This window comes from Lissotriton vulgaris, chromosome 6 (genome assembly GCF_964263255.1).
Source record: "Lissotriton vulgaris chromosome 6, aLisVul1.2, whole genome shotgun sequence".
NCBI classification, from domain to species: Eukaryota; Metazoa; Chordata; class Amphibia; order Caudata; family Salamandridae; genus Lissotriton; species Lissotriton vulgaris.
In genome coordinates this window covers 14,657,559-14,678,202 of record NC_141694.1, presented here as the reverse complement: position 1 = coordinate 14,678,202, position 20,644 = coordinate 14,657,559, and the positions used below count along the sequence as shown (strand labels likewise).

General features: G+C 50.8%; 1 protein-coding gene across 2 annotated transcripts in view; it reads right to left on the bottom strand.

Moving 5' to 3' along the window:
• LOC147706704 (solute carrier family 22 member 7-like) overlaps positions 1-20,278 on the bottom strand; it is a 396,568-nt gene extending 376,290 nt beyond the window's left edge. For both annotated transcript variants that reach the window (XM_086925842.1, XM_086925843.1), the window contains exon 1: positions 20,232-20,278. In XM_086925842.1, coding sequence (XP_086781968.1) covers positions 20,232-20,277 — 46 coding nt within the window. In that variant the 5' untranslated portion in view covers position 20,278. The remainder of the gene's footprint in view (positions 1-20,231) is intronic.
• Positions 20,279-20,644: the final 366 nt, after the last annotated feature.

Sequence of the window (20,644 nt, the reverse complement as noted above, 5' to 3'; positions counted from 1 at the left end):
CACGATTAAATAAGACAAATAGAGATGGTCTTCTATTATGTTCATAATTTCCTGCGCCCACGAGTATTCTTCCCTCAGTAGAATGGCCAAACCACCTTTTGCGTGTCCACGTTTGGTGGGTATTGCTGGGATATCATAGACATAATAGCCTTTATGGGTGAATGGTTCAGTTGCCCACGTTTCTTGTAGGATCAGAATATCAGGCTGGTTACTCGTGGCTTCAGACAATTTGTTCTTAGTTCTACCAGCGATATTCCAGGATGTGATTTTTAATCCGGTGCTAAACAGATTGTCGTAGAGTGGTCGTAACTTTGTTGCTATTCAAAGTCTCCGAGACCCAAGACCATGACTTTATGCTATTGTTGTTTTCGATTTCTTTTAAGTCATGGTACCAGACTGCCCTTTGTCCGTTGTCCACCTGAATTTTTAGGGTATATTTCCCTGTAAAGTTTGTTCCTGAGTACATGAATCCAAGGTCTTCTGTTACGTCTAAATTTCGATAGAGTTTTTTGACGTGTGTGTTGGAAATTGATCGTATTTGATTGTTGTACCAAATTGAAATTTTATTGACCATTGGTTCCACTCTTTCAACTACGTCATATCCATGTTTATGTAATATCTCCTTTTCGTTGAGTATGATCCCTGGTAGAACTGATGACCAGAATGTTACCGTCACTAGTTTGATATTATCTTTTTTGGGAAAGATCACTAAATCGAGTTCATTGCTGGTCAGTGCTTGTAAAGACCTTATGTGATGTAAAAGATTAATAATCCTTCCTCTATTAAGTGGGGCTGAGTCGGTAGGGAAAAGTTCCTCAAATTGTAAAATATTGGAGTGTGACTCTTTGCTCTCTTGTCTGTACCTGTTGATATCTTCACTCGGATTTATGTTTCTTTGACCTGGTTGTACAGAGAGTCTGATTGGAGCATAATCTTCTGTTCTTGGATCCAAATGTTGCATCTTTTCTTCGAAATTTCTGTTATTAATTTCCAATTTTTCGATAATTTGAGGCTTTGTTTTATCATCGAGTAGTTCCTCTTCGGATTTATAAATAGTGGTAGGCTTTTGGAATTTTAGTTTACGGGTTTTCTTTTTTTGGATCCTTCTTACTGTTTTTTTCCTCCTTCTTTTTCCTCCTTCTTGGTCATTTTCCGTTTTTTTGTTAACTATCGTTTCTCCTTTTTCGTCGCTTGGTATATTGTTAGTGCGTGTTTCCTGGGTATCTTGTGCAGGATCATTTTTATATATGTCTGTTATACTTGTTTTTGAAAAAATTGGTTATTGTTTTACTTTTTGTTGTGGTTTTTCTTTAAATAATTTTTTTAGAGAATATATTACTGATTCATTTTGGTTATCCAACTTTTGGTTTTGTTGTGTTAGGTTTTCTGATGTCTGAGTACCAAACTCACGTTTTATTTTCTCCTGGTCTTTGTTATATTCTTTTGAAATGTCTTTTTGCACATGTTTGGTTTTAGTTAACAAATTACTTTTCTCTGTTTCAGAAGAATCTTTTTTCCTTTTTTCTTCAACTAGATGTTTTAATATCCCAATTTGAACATCCAAGGTTTGGTCGGATTTTCTAAGATATTTCCTAAAAATGAAAGAACTGATTCCAATATTTCTTGAAGCGAAAAAAGAGCCTTTGACATTGGTGTAGCTGTATTAATGATATTATTGTTTTTGAGAATAAAAGGGTCCAATGAAGAATCGTGTGAGAGTACTTGAGGAAAGGTTTTTTTCAGAAGACTGTTGGTTGACCTAAGTTCTGACTTTTGATTCATTAAGTTTGATTTGTTAATACTTAATTCCTCAAGTAGCGGTGAGCTCCCACAGCTTTTTATAGGGGTTGAGGTTTTTAAATGAGCCGCCTCGTTATCCGGGGGTTGAAGGTCTTTTGGAGAGCAAAATAGTTTATTACTTGAGTCAGGATCCAGATAGCACAATTTTTGTTGTGATTGAAGTTTCATTGAGGTACTTTCTACTACCCCAGTGGTTACTGGTGAGTTGAGAGTGATTTCTTTGTCTGGTGTATGTGTTTCTAGTTCCTCTTTAGTTGTAAGGGTAGAGAAATATGTATTAATTGCCGGAGTGTGAGTTATACGACCATGTTTTATAGCTTTATCTGAGGATTTCCGTACTGCATTCTCGGTACCCATTCTTTTCATAAATATTGTGCTGGATCGCAGTTTTTTAAATCCCATTTCTTTTCCGATTGTCGGTCTGATTTAATTTCTAGGTTGCTCGGTTCGCCAGGAATTTGATTATACTGTTGCTATTGGAAGGTTCCTGATGTTCCTCAACCACCCTTCACTTTACTCGCGATGTCTATATTAAGCCAATCTCTATGTTCAATTATCTACTGGTGAGTACCTTACTCTCGTAGATCCGCAGTGATTTTGAGATTAGTGAGCAAGAAGTAAGTGGGGTGGCCCGTCCCGTCCTTGTACGTCCCCGGACGGCCACAGACGGCCCGCCCTTTGCCCGGGCTTCGCCCGGCGTCCCGCTCGCGTCCCGCGACGCGGGAGTAGTGATGTACTTATGTACTTGTAGGTGGTGGGCGTGTCCGTGGGCGGGAGCGCCGGGGGAAGAGGAACCAGCTGGGCTACCTGAAGGATGCTGGTCCTCGCAGTCCCCCGGCTCGCTGCAAGTTGTAGTCCCAAGCCTCAACCCGTGGGTCTCAAGCTGGGAGCGTATCACCTGCCCTGCCGATTGCAGGGCTTGCTCACACCAGCGAGTCCTCGTCGAGGGGAGGCTTCAGGAGACGAGCAAGATGAAGTGCAGGACGGACTTTCGCTCCGTTGCTGAGAAAACTAACAAACAGCACAGTTCCTCTCGTTAAGGTGAGTGGCGCCCGCGAAGCGGGGGTCACGAAAGATATACACAGTAGGTGGTGGGCGTGTCCGTGGGCGGGAGCGCCGGGGGAAGAGGAACCAGCTGGGCTACCTGAAGGATGCTGGTCCTCGCAGTCCCCCGGCTCGCTGCAAGTTGTAGTCCCAAGCCTCAACCCGTGGGTCTCAAGCTGGGAGCGTATCACCTGCCCTGCCGATTGCAGGGCTCGCTCACACCAGCGAGTCCTCGTTGAGGGGAGGCTTCAGGAGACGAGCAAGATGAAGTGCAGGACGGACTTTCGCTCCATTGTTGAGAAAACTAACAAACAGCACAGTTCCTCTCGTTAAGGTGAGTGGCGCCCGCGAAGCGGGGGTCACGAAAGATATACACAGTAGGTGGTGGGCGTGTCCGTGGGCGGGAGCGCCGGGGGAAGAGGAACCAGCTGGGCTACCTGAAGGATGCTGGTCCCCGCAGTCCCCCGGCTCGCTGCAAGTTGTAGTCCCAGCCTCAACCCGTGGGTCTCAAGCTGGGAGCGTATCACCTGCCCTGCCGATTGCAGGGCTCGCTCACACCAGCGAGTCCTCGTCGAGGGGAGGCTTCAGGAGACTAGCAAGATGAAGTGCAGGACGGACTTTCGCTCCGTTGTTGAGAAAACTAACAAACAGCACAGTTCCTCTCGTTAAGGTGAGTGGCGCCCGCGAAGCGGGGACCACGAAAAATATACACAGTAGGTGGTGGGCGTGTCCGTGGGCGGGAGCGCCGGGGGAAGAGGAACCAGCTGGGCTACCTGAAGGATGCTGGTCCTCGCAGTCCCCCGGCTCGATGCAAGTTGTAGTCCCAAGCCTCAACCCGTGGGTCTCAAGCTGGGAGCGTATCACCTGCCCTGCCGATTGCAGGGCTCGCTCACACCAGCGAGTCCTCGTCGAGGGGAGGCTTCAGGAGACGAGCAAGATGAAGTGCAGGACGGACTTTCGCTCCGTTGTTGAGAAAACTAACAAACAGCACAGTTCCTCTCGTTAAGGTGAGTGGCGCCCGCGAAGCGGGGACCACGAAAGATATACACAGTAGGTGGTGGGCGTGTCCGTGGGCGGGAGCGCCGGGGGAAGAGGAACCAGCTGGGCTACCTGAAGGATGCTGGTCCTCGCAGTCCCCCGGCTCGCTGCAAGTTGTAGTCCCAAGCCTCAACCCGTGGGTCTCAAGCTGGGAGCGTATCACCTGCCCTGCCGATTGCAGGGCTCGCTCACACCAGCGAGTCCTCGTCGAGGGGAGGCTTCAGGAGACGAGCAAGATGAAGTGCAGGACGGACTTTCACTCCGTTGTTGAGAAAACTAACAAACAGCACAGTTCCTCTCGTTAAGGTGAATGGCGCCCGCGAAGCGGGGGTCACGAAAGATATACACAGTAGGTGGTGGGCGTGTCCGTGGGCGGGAGCACCGGGGGAAGAGGAACCAGCTGGGCTACCTGAAGGATGCTGGTCCTCGCAGTCCCCCGGCTCGCTGCAAGTTGTAGTCCCAAGCCTCAACCCGTGGGTCTCAAGCTGGGAGCGTATTACCTGCCCTGCCGATTGCAGGGCTCGCTCACACCAGGGAGTCCTCGTCGAGGGGAGGCTTCAGGAGACGAGCAAGATGAAGTCTTGTGGTTGTTGAGAAAACTACCAAACAGCACAGTTCCTCTTGTTAAGGTGAGTGGATACCCACTGTCAAACTGCAGAGACAGACGCGTGACAACCCACCCAGAACCTAATTGACACACTGTCACAATGCAGAGACAGAAGGGCGACAGCCCACCCAGAGCCTAAGAGACCCTCTGTCACACTGCAGAGACAGACTGGTGACAACCCACCCAGAGCCTAAGAGACCCATTGTCACACTGCAGACACGGACGGGTGACAACTCGCCCAGAGCCCAAGGGACCCACTGTTCCACTGCAGAGACATATGGGTGACAACCCACCCAAAGCCTAAGAGACCATCTGTCACACTGCCGAGACAGATGGTTGATGACCCACCCGGAGCCTAAGGGACCTAGTGTCACACTGCAGAGACAGAAGGGTGACAACCCAGCCAGAGCCTAAGGGACCTAGTGTCACACGGCAGAGACAGAAGGGTGACAACCTACCTAGAGCCCAAGGGACCCGCTGCCACACTGCAGAGACAGAAAGGTGACAGCCCACCCAGAGCCTAAGAGTCCCACTGCCACACTACAGAGACATATCGGTGACAACGCAATCGGAGCACAAGGGACCTACAATGACACTGCAGAGAAAGATGAGTGACACCCCACCAAGATCACAAGGGAACCACCGTCAAACTGCAGAGACAGACGGGTGACATCCCACCCGGAGGCCGAGGTGGCCTACTGTCACACTGCAGAGACTGATGGGTGACACCCCACTCAGACCCCAAGGGACCTACTGTCACACTGCAGAGACTGATGGGTGGCACCCCACCCAGACCCTAGGAGACCTACTGTAACACTGCAGAGACAGATGGGTGACAACCCACCCAGAGCCCAAGGGACCCACTGTCACACTGCAGAGACAGATGGGTGACAACCCACCAAGAGCCCAAGGGACCTACTATCACACTCCAGAGACAGATGGGTGACATCCCGCTCAGAGCCTAAGGAACCTACTGTCACACTGCAGAGACAGATGGTTGACACCCTGCCCAGAGCCCAAGGGACCTACTGTCACAATGCAGAGACAGATGGGTGACATCCAGCTCAGAGCCTAAGGAACCTACTGTCACACAGCAGAGACAGATGGGCGACAGCACACCCAGAGTTCAAGGGACCTACTGTCACACTGCAGAGACAGATGGGTGACACCCCACCCTGACCCCAAGGGACCTACAGTCACACTGCAGAGACAGATGGGCGACAGCCCACCCAGAGCCCAAGGGACCTACTGCCACACTGTAGTGACAGACGGGTGACAACCCACCAAGAACCCAAGGGACCTACTGTCACACTGCAGAGACAGATGTGTGACACCCAACCCGGACCCCAAGGGGCCTACTGTCTTACTGCAGAGACAGATGGGTGACAACCCACCAGAGCGGACGATACCCACTGTCAAACTGCAGAGACAGAGGGGTGACATCCCACCCGGACGCCGAGGTGCCCTACTGTCACCCTGCAGAGACAGATGGGTGACACCCCACTCAGACCCCAAGGGACCTACTGTCACACTGCAGAGACTGATGGGTGACACCCCACCCAGACCGTAGGAGACCTACTGTCACACTGCAGAGAAAGAAGGGTGACAACTCGCCCAGAGCCCAAGGGACCCACTGTTCCACTGCAGAGACAGATGGGTGACACCCCACCCAGACCCCAAGGGACCTACAGTTACACTGCAGAGACCGATGGGCGACAGTCCGCCCACAGCCCAAGGGACCTACTGCCACACTGCAGAGAAAGATGGGTGACACCCCACTCAGACCCCAAGGGACCTACAGTCACACTGCAGAGACAGATGGGCGACAGTCCACCCAGAGCCCAAGGGACCTACTGCCACACTGCAGAGACAGACGGGTGACAACCCACCAAGAACCCAAGGGCCCTACTGTGACAGTGCAGGGCCAGATGTGTGACACCCAACCCGGACCCCAAGTGGCCTACTGTCTTACTGCAGAGACAGATGGGTGACAACCCACCAGGGCGGAAGATACCCACTGTCAAACTGCAGAGACAGACGCGTGACAACTCACCCAGAACCTAATTGACCCACTGTCACAATGCAGAGACAGTAGGGCGACAGCCCACCCAGAGCCTAAGAGACCCTCTGTCACACTGCAGAGACAGACGGGTGACAACCCACCGAGAGCCTAAGAGACCTACTGTCCCACTGCAGAGACATATGGGTGACACCCCACCCAGACCCCAAGGGACCTACTGTCACACTGCAGAGACAGATGGTTGACACCCTGCCCAGAGCCCAAGGGACCTACTGTCACACTGCAGAGACAGATGGGTGACATCCCGCTCAGAGCCTAAGGAACCTACTGTCACATTGCAGAGACAAATGGGCGACAGACCACCCGGAGCCCTAGGGAACCACTGTCACACTGCAATGACAGATGGGTGACAGCCCACCTAGAGTTCAAGGGACCTACTTTCACACTGCAGAGACAGATGAGTGACACCCCACCCCTACCCCAAGGGAACTACAGTCACACTGCAGAGACAGATGGGCGACAGCCCACCCAGAGCCCAAGGGACCTACTGCCACTTTGTAGTGACAGACGGGTGACAACCCACCAAGAACCCAAGGGACCTACTGTCACACTGCAGAGACAGATGTGTGACACCCAACCCGGACCCCAAGGGGCCTACTGTCTTACTGCAGAGACAGATGGGTGACAACCAACCAGAGCGGAAGATACCCACTGTCAAACTGCAGAGACAGAGGGGTGACATCCCACCCGGAGGCGGAGGTGGCCTACTGTCACCCTGCAGAGACAGATGGGTGACACCCCACTCAGACCCCAAGGGACCTACTGTCACACTGCAGAGACTGATGGGTGACACCCCACCCAGACCCTAGGAGACCTACTGTCACACTGCAGAGAAAGAAGGGTGACAACTCGCCCAGAGCCCAAGGGACCCACTGTTCCACTGCAGAGACATATGGGTGTCAACCCGCCCAGAGCCCAAGCGACCTACTGTCCCACTGCAGAGACAGATGGGTGACACCCCACCCAGACCCCGAGGGACCTACAGTCACACTGCAGCGACAGATGGGCGACATTCCACCCAGAGCCCAAGGGACCTACTGCCACACTGCAGAGACAGACGGGTGACAACCCACCAAGAACCCAAGGGACCCACTGTTCCACTGCAGAGACATATGGGTGTCAACCCGCCCAGAGCCCAAGCGACCTACTGTCCCACTGCAGAGACAGATGGGTGACACCCCACCCAGACCCCGAGGGACCTACAGTCACACTGCAGCGACAGATGGGCGACATTCCACCCAGAGCCCAAGGGACCTACTGCCACACTGCAGAGACAGACGGGTGACAACCCACCAAGAACCCAAGGGACCTACTGTGACACTGCAGAGACAGATGTGTGACACCCAACCCGGACTCCAAGGGGCCTACTGTCTTACTGCAGAGACAGATGGGTGACAACCCACCAGAGCGGAAGATACCCACTGTCAAACTGCAGAGACAGACGCATGACAACCCACCCAGAACCTAATTGACCCACTGTCACAATGCAGAGACAGTAGGGCGACAGCCCACCCAGAGCCTAAGAGACCCTCTCTCACACTGCAGAGACAGACGGGTGACAACCCACTCAGAGCCTAAGAGACCCATTGTCACACTGCAGAGACATATGGGTGATAACCCGCCCAAGGCCCAAGAGACCTACTGTCCAACTGCAGAGACAGATGGGTAACACCCCACCCAGACCCCAAGGGACCTACAGTCACACTGCAGAGACAGATGGGCGACAGTCCACCCAGAGCCCAAGGGACCTACTGCCACACTGCAGAGACAGACGGGTGACAACCCACCAAGAACCCAAGGGACCTACTGTCACACTGCAGAGACAGATGTGTGACACCCAACCCGGACCCCAAGGGGCCTACTGTCTTACTGCAGAGACAGATGGGTGACATCCCACCAGAGCGGAAGATACCCACTGTCAAACTGCAGAGACAGAAGGGCGACAGCCCACCCAGAGCCTATGAGACCCACTGTCAGACTGCAGAGATGGACGGGTGACAACCCGCCCAGAGCCCAAGGGACCTACTGTCACACTGCAGAGACAGATGGGCGACAGCACACCCAGAGTTCAAGGGACCTACTGTCACAATGCAGAGACAGATGGGTGACACCCCACCCAGAGCCCAAGGGACCTACTGCCACACTGCAGAGAGAGACGGGTGACAACCCACCAAGAACCCAAGGGACCTACTGTCACACTGCAGAGACAGATGTGTGACACCCAACCTGGACCCCAAGGGGCCTATTGTCTTACTGCAGAGACAGATGGGTAACAACCCACCAGAGCGGAAGATACCCACTGTCAAACTGCAGAGACAGAAGGGCGACAGCCCACCCAGAGCCTAAGAGACCCTCTGTCACACTGCAGAGACAAACGGGTGACAACCCACCCAGAGCCTAAGAGACCCATTGTCACACTGCAGAGACATATGGGTGACAACCCGCCCAGAGCCCAAGAGACCTACTGTCTCACTGCAGAGACAGATGGGTGACACCCCACCCAGACCCCAAGGGACCTACTGCCACACTGCAGAGACAGACGGGTGATAACCCACCAAGACCTGAAAGGACCTACTGTCACACTGCAGAGACAGATGTGTGACACCCAACCCGGACCCCAAGGGGCCTACTGTCTTACTGCAGAGACAGATGGGTGACAACCCACCAGAGGGGAAGATACCCACTATCAAACTGCAGAGACAGATAGGCGACAGCCCACCCAGAGCCTATGAGACCCACTGTCACACTGCAGAGATGGACGGGTGACAACCCGCCCAGAGCCCAAGGGACCTACTGTCACACTGCAGAGAAAGATGGGTGACAACCCACCCAGAGCCGAAGAGACCCACTGTCACACTGCAGAGACAGAAGGGTGACAGCCCACTCAGAGCCTAATAGACCCACTGTCACACTGCAGAGACAGAAGGGCAACAGCCCACCCAAAGCCTAAGAGACCCCCTGTCACACTGCAGAGACAGACGGTTGACAACCCACCCGGAGGCCGAGGTGGCCTACTGTCTCACTGCAGTAACAGATGAGTGACAACCCACCCAGAGCCTAAGGGACCTAGTGTCACACTGCAGAGACAGAAGGGTGACAACCTACCTAGAGCCCAAGGGACCCACTGCCACACTGCAGAGACAGAAAGGTGACAGCCCACCCAGAGCCTAAGAGACCCACTGCCACACTGCAGAGACATATGGGTGACAACCCACTCGGAGCACAAGGGACCTACCATGACACTGCAGAGAAAGATGAGTGACACCCCACCAAGATCACAAGGGAACCACCGTCACACTGCAGAGACAGACAGGTGACATCCCACCCGGAGGCCGAGGTGGCCTACTGTCACACTGCAGAGACTGATGGGTGGCACCCCACCCAGACCCTAGGAGACCTACTGTAACACTGCAGAGACAGATGGGTGACAACCCACCCAGAGCCCAAGGGACCCACTGTCACACTGCAGAGACAGATGAGTAACATCCTGCTCAGAGCCCAAGGGACCTACTGTCACACTGCAGAGACAGATGGGGGACAACCCACCCAGAGCCTAAGGAACCTACTGTCACACTGCAGAGACAGATGAGTAACATCCTGCTCAGAGCCTAAGGAACCTACTGTAACACTGCAGAGACAGATGGGTGACAACCCACCCAGAGCCTAAGGAACCTACTGTCACACTGCAGAGACGGATGGGCGACAGCCCACCCAGAGCCCAAAGGACCTACTGCCACACTGTAGTGACAGATGGTTGACACCCTGCCCAGAGCCCAAGGGACCTACTGTCACACTGCAGAGACAGATGGGTGACAACCCGCCCAGAGTCCAAGGGACCTAGTGTCACACTGCAAAACAGATGGGCGACAGCCAACCCAGAGCCCTAGGGAACCACTGTCACACTGCAGAGACATATGGGTGACAGTCCACCCAGAGCCCAAAGGACCTACTGCCACACTGCAGAGACAGACGGGTGACAACCCACCAAGAACCCAAGGGACCTACTGTCACACTGCAGAGACAGATGTGTGACACCCAACCCGGACCCCAAGGGACCTACTGTCTTACTGCAGAGACAGATGGGTGACAACCCACCAGAGCGGAAGATACCCACTATCAAACTGCAGAGACAGATAGGTGACAGCCCACCCAGAGCCTATGAGACCCACTGTCACACTGCAGAGAAAGATGGGTGACAACCCACCCAGAGCCGAAGAGACCCACTGTCACACTGCAGAGACAGAAGGGTGACAGCCCACTCAGAGCCTAATAGACCCACTGTCACACTGCAGAGACAGAAGGGCGACAGCCCACTCAAAGCCTAAGAGAGCCTCTGTCACACTGCAGAGACAGACGGTTGACAACCCACCCGGAGGCCGAGGTGGCCTACTGTCTCACTGCAGTAACAGATGAGTGATAACCCAACCAGAGCCTAAGGGACCTAGTGTCACACTGCAGAGACAGAAGGGTGACAACCTACCTAGAGCCCAAGGGACCCACTGCCACACTGCAGAGACAGAAAGGTGACAGCCCACCCAGAGCCTAAGAGACCCACTGCCACACTGCAGAGACATATGGGTGACAACCCACTCGGAGCACAAGGGACCTACCATGACACTGCAGAGAAAGATGAGTGACACCCCACCAAGATCACAAGGGAACCACCGTCACACTGCAGAGACAGACAGGTGACATCCCACCCGGAGGCCGAGGTGGCCTACTGTCACACTGCAGAGACTGATGGGTGGCACCCCACCCAGACCCTAGGAGACCTACTGTAACACTGCAGAGACAGATGGGTGACAACCCACCCAGAGCCCAAGGGACCCACTGTCACACTGCAGAGACAGATGGGTGACAACCCACCCAGAGCCCAAGGGACCTACTGTCACACTGCAGAGACAGATGGGTGACATCCCGCTCAGAGCCTAAGGAACCTACTGTCACATTGCAGAGACAAATGGGCAACAGACCACCCGGAGCCCTAGGGAACCACTGTCACACTGCAGAGACAGATGAGTAACATCTTGCTCAGAGCCTAAGGAACCTACTGTAACACTGCAGAGACAGATGGGTGACAACCCACCCAGAGCCTAAGGAACCTACTGTCACACTGCAGAGACGGATGGGCGACACCCCACCCAGAGCCCAAGGGACCTACTGTCACACTGTAGTGACAGATGGTTGACACCCTGCCCAGAGCCCAAGGGACCTACTGTCACACTGCAAAACAGATGGGCGACAGCCCACCCAGAGCCCTAGGGAACCACTGTCACACTGCAGAGACATATGGGTGACAGTCCACCCAGAGCCCAAAGGACCTACTGCCACACTGCAGAGACAGACGGGTGACAACCCACCAAGAACCCAAGTGACCTACTGTCACACTGCAGAGACAGATGTGTGACACCCAACCCGGACCCCAAGGGGCCTACTGTCTTACTGCAGAGACAGATGGGTGACAACCCACCAGAGCGGAAGATACCCACTATCAAACTGCAGAGACAGATAGGTGACAGCCCACCCAGAGCCGAAGAGACACACTGTCACACTGCAGAGACAGACGGGTGACAACCCACCCAGAGCCCAAGGGACCTACTGTGACACTGCAGAGACAGACGGGTGACAACCTATTCAGAGCCCAAGGGACCCAGTGACACACTGCAGAGACAGACGGGTGACAACCCACCCAGAGCCCAAGGGACCTACTGTCACACTGCAGAGACAGAAGGGTGACAACCCACCCAGAGCCCAAGGGACCCACTGTCACACTGCAGAGACAGACGGGTGACAACCCACCCAGACCCCAAGGGACCCACTGTCACACTGCAGAGACAGACGGGTGACAACTTGCCCACAGCCTAAGAGACCCACTGTGACACTGCAGGGACAGAATGGTGACAACCCGCCCAGAGCCCAAGGGTGGCCAGTGCTTCTATCAGATCATTATGTTCGTCCACCCCTTCGCTGCTCTCCTCTTCTGCACGTACCTCTCTTCATCTTCACACCGCCTCGCTGCTCTCCCCTTCTGCATTTACCTCTCCTCATCTTCTCACCCGCCCCCCACACACAACCCACCAGCTCAGATTTAAGCACTTAATTTTATTTTCGTTTTCCAATGTCAATATTTTGACAGCTGTTTGCTTCCTTCACACACTTGGCCATGAAATAACATTTACATTTGGCTCATATGTGTCCATCAATCCTTGTGCTCCCCAGAGTAGTCAAAGGACCTGTGGCGTAATGAAACTTGAGGGGGCTCCCCTGGAAAGGCCCCGCTCTGGATTTATTCAGGTGCTCTCGGGCCACAGAACTGTGGCTCGGGACCCCCCCCCCCCCGAATCATGGGGACTGCGGGGGACTGTGTTAGGCCACTGCAAAGGGCCCGATTCACAACTGTAAAGTTAGACCAAAAGTCTAACTTTACTACTTTTCGGTATTCACAAAGGTAAACTTACAATTTTGTCCTAAGAAGTAATCCAGCCTGGAGTAAACTTCTTGACCATCTATTCTGCTACATGTATAAAACTGGTCAAATACCAAAATCATGGACCGGGAGCATTGTCATCCTGCTTTTGAAGAAGGGCTCAAGACTTTCTTTGAGCAATTACAGGCAGATAGCTCTGTTGGACGCAACTGGAAAATGTTTTGCGGCAAGCATCCTGGACCATCTGAAGAAGCGGGCCTTCTCAAAGGGGGTGATTCCAATGTCTCAGGCAGGATTCCGTCCAAAGCATTCAGTGATTGATAACACGGGTCTGCTGCAATCAATAATTGACAAATATGTGGCAATGAAGTCACAGATTGTATATAGTGTATTTGTGGACTTCTCCACAGCCTTTGACAAGGTCAATAGACCCTGCCTATGGAGGAAGCTGATGAAAATGGGAAATCATGATGTATTTTTAGGATGAATTGTGACCCTACATACTACAACGTGGTGTAGAGTGCAGATGGAAGGAGAAAAGTGCCAAACTGATAGGATTCCTACTTCGAACGGCCTTAAACAAGGCTGTCTGTCGGCCCCTTTACTTATTTCCTTGAATGTAAGCGACCTACCTTAATGTCTAAAATAGCCTCACATAAAATACATACACTAATGTACACTGACGACATTGTCGTCCTTGACTTAACTCGGATCGGGGAGGGAAGAAGAGAGAGGGAGACAGAGGGAAGGAGGGATAGGGAAGGAGAGAGAGGGAGACAGAGGGAAGGAGAGAGAGGGAGACAGAGTGAGGGAGAGGGAAATAGAGTGAGGGAGAGGGAAATAGAGTGAGGGAGAGGGAAACAGAGAGAGAGAGGGAGACAGAGAGAGAGAGAGTGAGACAGTCAGAGTGAGTGAGACAGAGGGAGAGATGGAGAGAGGGAGTGAGAAGGAGTGAGTCAGAGTGAGTGAGACAGAGGGAGACAAAGAGACAGATGGAGAGAGGGGGAGAGAGGGAGGGAGAGGGTGAAAGAGAGGGAGGGAGACAGAGAGAGAGATATGTGTGTATGCCGGGTCTGGTGGCTCAGCGGACAAAGTCATCCGCTGCAGGGACCTGTGATCAACCTCATGGTCACAGTTCTTTTTTGTTGCGCTTGCCCCGCCCCCTCCCCCACTGACCCCGCCCTCACCGGTGCGTCCCTCGGACACAAACCGCACTGTAAATTTGGCCCCCGAGAGAAAGTTTGTGAGTACCCATGCATTAGATGAAATGATGGTATCTAAGCACATTTTCTAAAGTTTTTTTAAATGTTAATGTTGACCTCAGTAGAGTTATAAATCGATTAATAAAACATAGAAGAATTGTAAGTTTAATACTTTTTAGTATTCACAAAGGTAAACTGAGACCTTTGTGAGTATATCAGGTTCAATGTATGGAAAGAAAACAGATAGTGTTAGGGAATGCAAAATGAGATAAAAATGAAATGTAAACAGGGGGCCCGATTCACAGAACTAACTTAAGACAAAATCCTTAACTTACTACCATTTCGGTATTCACGGAAGGCACTTACTCCTTTCGGTATTCACGGAAGGCACTTACTCATTTTGGTATTCACAGAAGGCACTTACTCATCAATGAGTAAGTTCTGTGAATACCAAAATGACTGCCTCATCTGAGACTGAGGAGGGCCCAGACCATTTAAAGACCTGCAGTTGACACATTGATGATGAGTGGGTGATCTATGCTCTCGGCCCTGCCTGTAAATCACTCATAGCTTCGTAAGTCACTCTGACAACCCAGGCCCAGTGTTAGAGGTGGCCGAGCGAGCTACCTGCTCAGCCCAAGGTCTTCCAGAACACTCGAGTCCGAATTTGAAAAAATTATTTTTTACAGAGTTTTATGTAGCGTGAACTTGACCCGAAGTTACCGGGTATCAGAGCGCTTTACATGAGCACCAGTTGTGTTACATGAGGACACATTGACTTTTATTGATTTTTTTGTTTTTTTCGTTAAGAGGTGAGTTTTCATGTGTTTTTTTCCTGCCTCTATGCACCAAGAATTAACAAGAAAGCAATTGACCTTTGATGTAAAACAGGCGAGAGAAAGAGATACTCGTCTAGTAGTTTCATTGCACAATGTGAATCCAGAAAGATCAGGGGTCACTCCCGGCTACCCCGCTTGAGCAAATTGTGTGATCCCAGGCAAATATTTTATTTCACGGATCCTCCTTTCTCTTCACTATCACACCTGAGTCCCTTCATATAAAGCATGAGCTCAGGGGCTACAACTTTGTACCATCTATATTATGAATCTAGGCCACATTCAGGTGCAAGTGACCAGTGCCCAGTCTCTGACATCACTGGCTGCATTATGTCAGGGTGGGGAAGGCATAAATATTTCTAAACAAAAAAAGCAAACGTGAGTAGCAGTGTTCTCTCTGTATTCTGAGATGAAATAATAACAATGTCCAACAGTTGAGTCTTGTCACAACTTCATTTTTATTTTCATATAAAGTTTTTGCCAAGCAGCCAACAGTGTATTAAGCACAATCTGCTTCTTCAGGGCTGTTGTAAATACAGAAAGGTACAGTAGGTGTTAACAATGAAATGTGAAAATAAACCCATTCGATCTATATATGGAAATGTATTAATAGCACATGCAAATTGAAGTATTAGTGGTTCTATTGGCGTTAAAACATGCGTGAATTTAAATATTTGTGTTTCATGGTAGAATACAAGATGTATAGGCATTGTACACATTCTGCAAAACTGAAAAATACATAGGTATTAATATCAACTTTTTCTGATATTTACAACAGCGCTGAAGCTCAAACTTTATATGAAAATAAATGAAGTTATGAAAAAAGTCGACTATTGGATCTTATTATTATTTAATCTCAGAATGTCTTTGATTTGATGTGATTGTGAATATTTCTATGTTTATGTTTCAAAAACTATGAGCTCGATTCACAAATGTAATCTGAGACAAAATCCTAACTTTACGACTTTCGGTATTCACAAAATGCATTTAGAAGTAGTAAAGTTAGGATTCCTAACTTTACTACTCCTAAATGCCTTTTGTGAATACCGAAAGTCGTAAAGTTAGGATTTTGTCTCAGTTAGGGAGTAGTAAAGTTAGGAAATCTAACTTTACTACTCCTAAATGCCTTTCTTGAATACCGAAAGTCGTAAAGTTAGGATTTTGTCTCAGTTAGGGAGTAGTAAAGTTAGGAAATCTAACTTTACTACTCCTAAATGCCTTTCTTGAATACCGAAAGTCGTAAAGTTAGGATTTTGTCTCAGATTACTTTTGTGAATCGGCCCTATTACGTTTAATAAACGCCTCTCAATGCAGTGTCATCATTTTAAGAACTAAGGTGAAACACTTATGCATGGTAAAGAAATACAACATTTTTAATTTTTTAAATGATGTTTGTGGCATGATTTCGGTGGTAAACATTGTCATGGCTCGGCTCGCCGGCAGACTCTTGGGATCAGGCGAGAAACCTGGCTCGGCTCGGGTCCACTGTAGTGACCACTCGGAAACTGTAGTGGTTATTCTTTAAAGTTCTAATATTTATAACAGTTCCATATGACATATTAACACTCAGGGGCAGATGTATCCAAATACCTATTTACGATTCTTAAATAGCGATTTTTTGAGAATCGCTATTTGAGAATTGCAAAATGGTATGTATCTAAAAAATCGAATTTTTTTAGCAAGTTCTTATTATTCCTTATTTGCGAATAGCAAATTGCAAATTCACAATTAAGGAATAATTTCCCATTCATTTCTATGGGCCAGGAGGCCCATAGGAATGAATGGGAAGTTATTCTCAATTTGCGATTCGCAATTTGAGAATCGCAAATTGAGAATAATTTCCAGGGTGCAAGGGTGTGATAAGGACACCCTGCTGCACCCCTGAAATGAACATGTGTGCGCATTTGGCGCACATACATGCTCTATGGGCATGTATGTGCTCCACATGGCACCTTCACAAATGCAAAAAAGTGCATTTGTGAAAGAAATCGCAAATTACCACTACCTTCAAGTTGGTGGTAATTTACGATTTCTTAATGAGAAATCACAAAAATAAAATGCTAGATTTAAGCATTTAAGGAATCGCAAATTTTGCGATTCCTTAATTTTGCTAGGCGATTTGCATCATACATACCGTTTTGCAAATTTTTAGTCGCAAGTGCTGCTTTTTTGCGAATCGCAGCGTTTGCGACTAAACATTCCCTTGATACATCTGCCCCTCATTATTCTAAATCTCCTACAACCAGTTCCTACACCCGTCCTCTGTTCATATGCTGTGTCGCCCCCCTGTACCCAGCGAGCGGCCACAGAGACTTCATGTCACTGTTGATGCAGACGCCGACACAGCTGTCAGTGCCAGACCAAGAAAATATTGGGGTGTGTGTCCCCACAGCGGGTACATGGGAGCATGTGCGCAAGGCGAGATCTCCTCATTGGGGACAAGGAAGCTTGTGCTCAGGGAGAGGAGATCTGCTTGTAGGGTACAGGGGAGCTTGTGCTCAGGGAGAGGAGATCTGCTTGTAGGGTACAGGGTAGCTTGTGCTCAGGGAGAGGAGATCTGCTCATAGGGTACAGGGAAGCTTGTGCTCAGGTAAAAGAGATCTGCTCAGAGGGTACAGGGGAGCTTGTGCTTACGGAGGGGAGATATGCTCGTAGGGTACAGTGGAGCTTGTGCACAGGGAGAAGAGATCTGCTCGTAAGGTACAGGGGAGATTGTGCTCAGGGAGAGGATATCTGCTCGTAGGGTACAGGGGAGCGGGTGCTTATGGAGAGGAGATATGCTCGTAGGGTACAGGGGAGCTCATGCTCACAGAGAGGAGATCTGCTCTTAGGGTACAGGGGAGCTTGTGCTCAGGGAGAAGAGATCTGCTCATAAGGTACAGGGGAGCATGGACTTACGGAGAGGAGATCTGCTCGTAGGGTACAGGGGAGCTTGTGCTCAGGGAGAGGAGATCTGTTCCTAGGGTACAGGGGAGCTTGTGCTCAGGGAGAGGAGATCTGCTCGTAAGGTACAGGGGAGCATCTCTTACGGAGAGGAGATCTGCTCGTAGGGTACAGGAGAGCTTGTGCTCACGGAGGGGAGATCTGCTTGTACGGTACAGGGGAGCTTGTGCTCAAGGAGAGGAGATCCGCTTGTAGGGTACAGGGGAGCCTATGCTCAGGGAGTGGAGATCTGCTCGTAGGGTACAGGGGAGCTTGTGCTGCTCAGGGAGTGGAGATCTGCTCGTAGGGTACAGGGGAGCTTGTGCTCATGGAGGGGAGATCTGCTCGTAGGGTACAGGGGAGCTTGTGCTCAGGGAGAGATCTGCTCGTAGGGTACAGCAGAGCTTGTGCTCAGGGAGAGGAGATCTGCTCATAGGGTACAGGGGAGCTTGTGCTCATGGAGGGGAGATCTGCTCGTAATGTACAGGGGAGCTTGTGCTCTGGGAGAGGAGAACTGCTCGTAGGGTACAGGGGAGTGTGTGCTCATGAAAAGGAGATCTGCTTGTAAGGTACTGGGGAGCTTGTGCTCAGGAAGAGGCGATATGCTCATAGGGTACAGGGGAGCTCGTGCTCACAAAGAGGAGATCTGCTTGTAGGTTATAGGGGAGCTCGTGCTCACAAAGAGGAGATCTGCTCTTAGGGTACAGGGGAGCTTGTGCTCAGGGAGAGGAGATCTGCTCATAGGGTACAGGGGAGCTTGTGCTCAGGGAGAGGAGATCTGCTCATAGGGTACAGGGGAGCTTGTGCTCAGAGAGAAGAGATAGCTGGTCACAGGGTACAGGGAGAGCTGGTCACAGAGTACAGGGAGAGCTGGTCACAGAGAAAAAGGAGAGCTGGTTACAGGGTACAGAGAGATCTGGTTACAGAGTATGGGTCGAGCTGGTCACAGGGTACAGGGAGAGCTGGTCACAGAGTACGGGGAGAGCTGGTCACAGGGTTCAGGGAGCGCTGGTCACAGAGTACAGGGAGAGCTGGTCACAGAGTACAGGGAGAGCTGGTCACAGAGTACAGGGAGAGCTGGTCACAGGATACAGGGAGAGCTGGTCACAGGATACAGGGAGAGCTGGGCACAGACCACAGGGAGAGCTGGTCACAGAGTACAGGGTGAGCTTGTGACAGAGTACAGGGAGAGCTGGTCACAGTGTACAAGGAGAGCTGGCCACAGAGTACAGGGAGAGCAGGTCACAGAGTACTGGTAGAACTGGTCACAGGGTACAGGGAGAGCTGGTCACAGAGTACAGGGAGAGCTGATTACAGAAATCAGGGAGAGCTGGTCACAGAGTACAGGGAGAGCTGGTCACAGAGTACAGGGATAGCTGGTCACAGGGTACAGGGAGAGCTGTTCACAGGGTACAGGGAGAGCTAGTCACAGGATACAGGGAGAATTAGTCACAGTATATAAGTACAGCTGGTCACAGTGTACAGGGAGAGCCGGTCACAGGCTACAGGGAGAGCTGGTCACAGTGTATAAGTACAGCTGGTTACAGAGTACAGGAAGAGTTGGTCACAGTGTACAGGGAGAGCCGGTCACAGTGTACAGGGAGATCCGGTCACAGGGTACACAGAGAGATGTTCCAAAAAACAGGAAGATTGAGAGAGAAGCCGAGATTCATTCATCTACCTGAGCCAGTACTTAAATAATCAAATTAATGAATCACTTTGGTCGTTTCCCATAGTGTCTTGGAAATTTTTTGAGGACCCTCAACAACACTGTCACCGCGGCAGTATATCTTGGTTCTCCTCTTATTTGATTGAGTGGGATGAATCATTATAGGGCCTTGGCACCTGAGTGTCCTGTTCTCCAGGTGTTCATTCCCCTCCCCAATCTATGCGGAGTTTCAGTTGCATAAAGCCGGCACTGCAGCTTATAATCCTGCTTTATGGGTGCGATTTGGTCCTGAAGAAAGCCTTCTGACACTTTTGGGTGAAACAGGCTGAAACGTTCCTTCCTGGCACTGACTGCCGGGCACCTGTGTGCTGCCAAGAGTGTCTGTGCTCATTGAAGGAGAGATGGTTGCCAGCAGGGGGTGAGGGGAGGGCTGTAGGTAGTAGGGGTAGCAGGTATGCACTGGTGGGGGAGGTGCTGGCTGTAGTGATGGTGGCAGTGGAACAGATGCACGGATGCTACAGACGTACAGAGGGATGAGAAGGTGATGGTATGCAGGAGTTGGCGTATAGTTGGATGGATGAATAGGTGAATGGCTGAAGTACTTACAGCGTGGCTCCGGCTGGCACTCTGTCACCTCCAGGGATCTTGGCATCTTGGGCGCTCTAAAGCTTTATACAGCCAGCTCTGGACTATAGGACCTGCCTCAATTAAGCCTGGACTCGGCCAAATAAATTTTTAACTTCACATTCTACACATGATATTTTTGTTGACTTCTCTTTTTTGTCTCTTTCGTAACCCTTCACCTGCAGAGACTACCCTAAGGGCATCTGCTGGACTCGTGGAAGAACGCACAACCCTTCTGGAGCTGGCGGTAATCTGACACTTTGATTAGGTGGCGTTAATTTAACACCAGGAAGTCTGTGCCTCATGTTTACGGGGGTATGCTGGGTGCCACAGAGGCGGGCATGCTTCCACACTCTGTGGTAATATGACACTTTGATTAGGTGGCGTTAATTTAA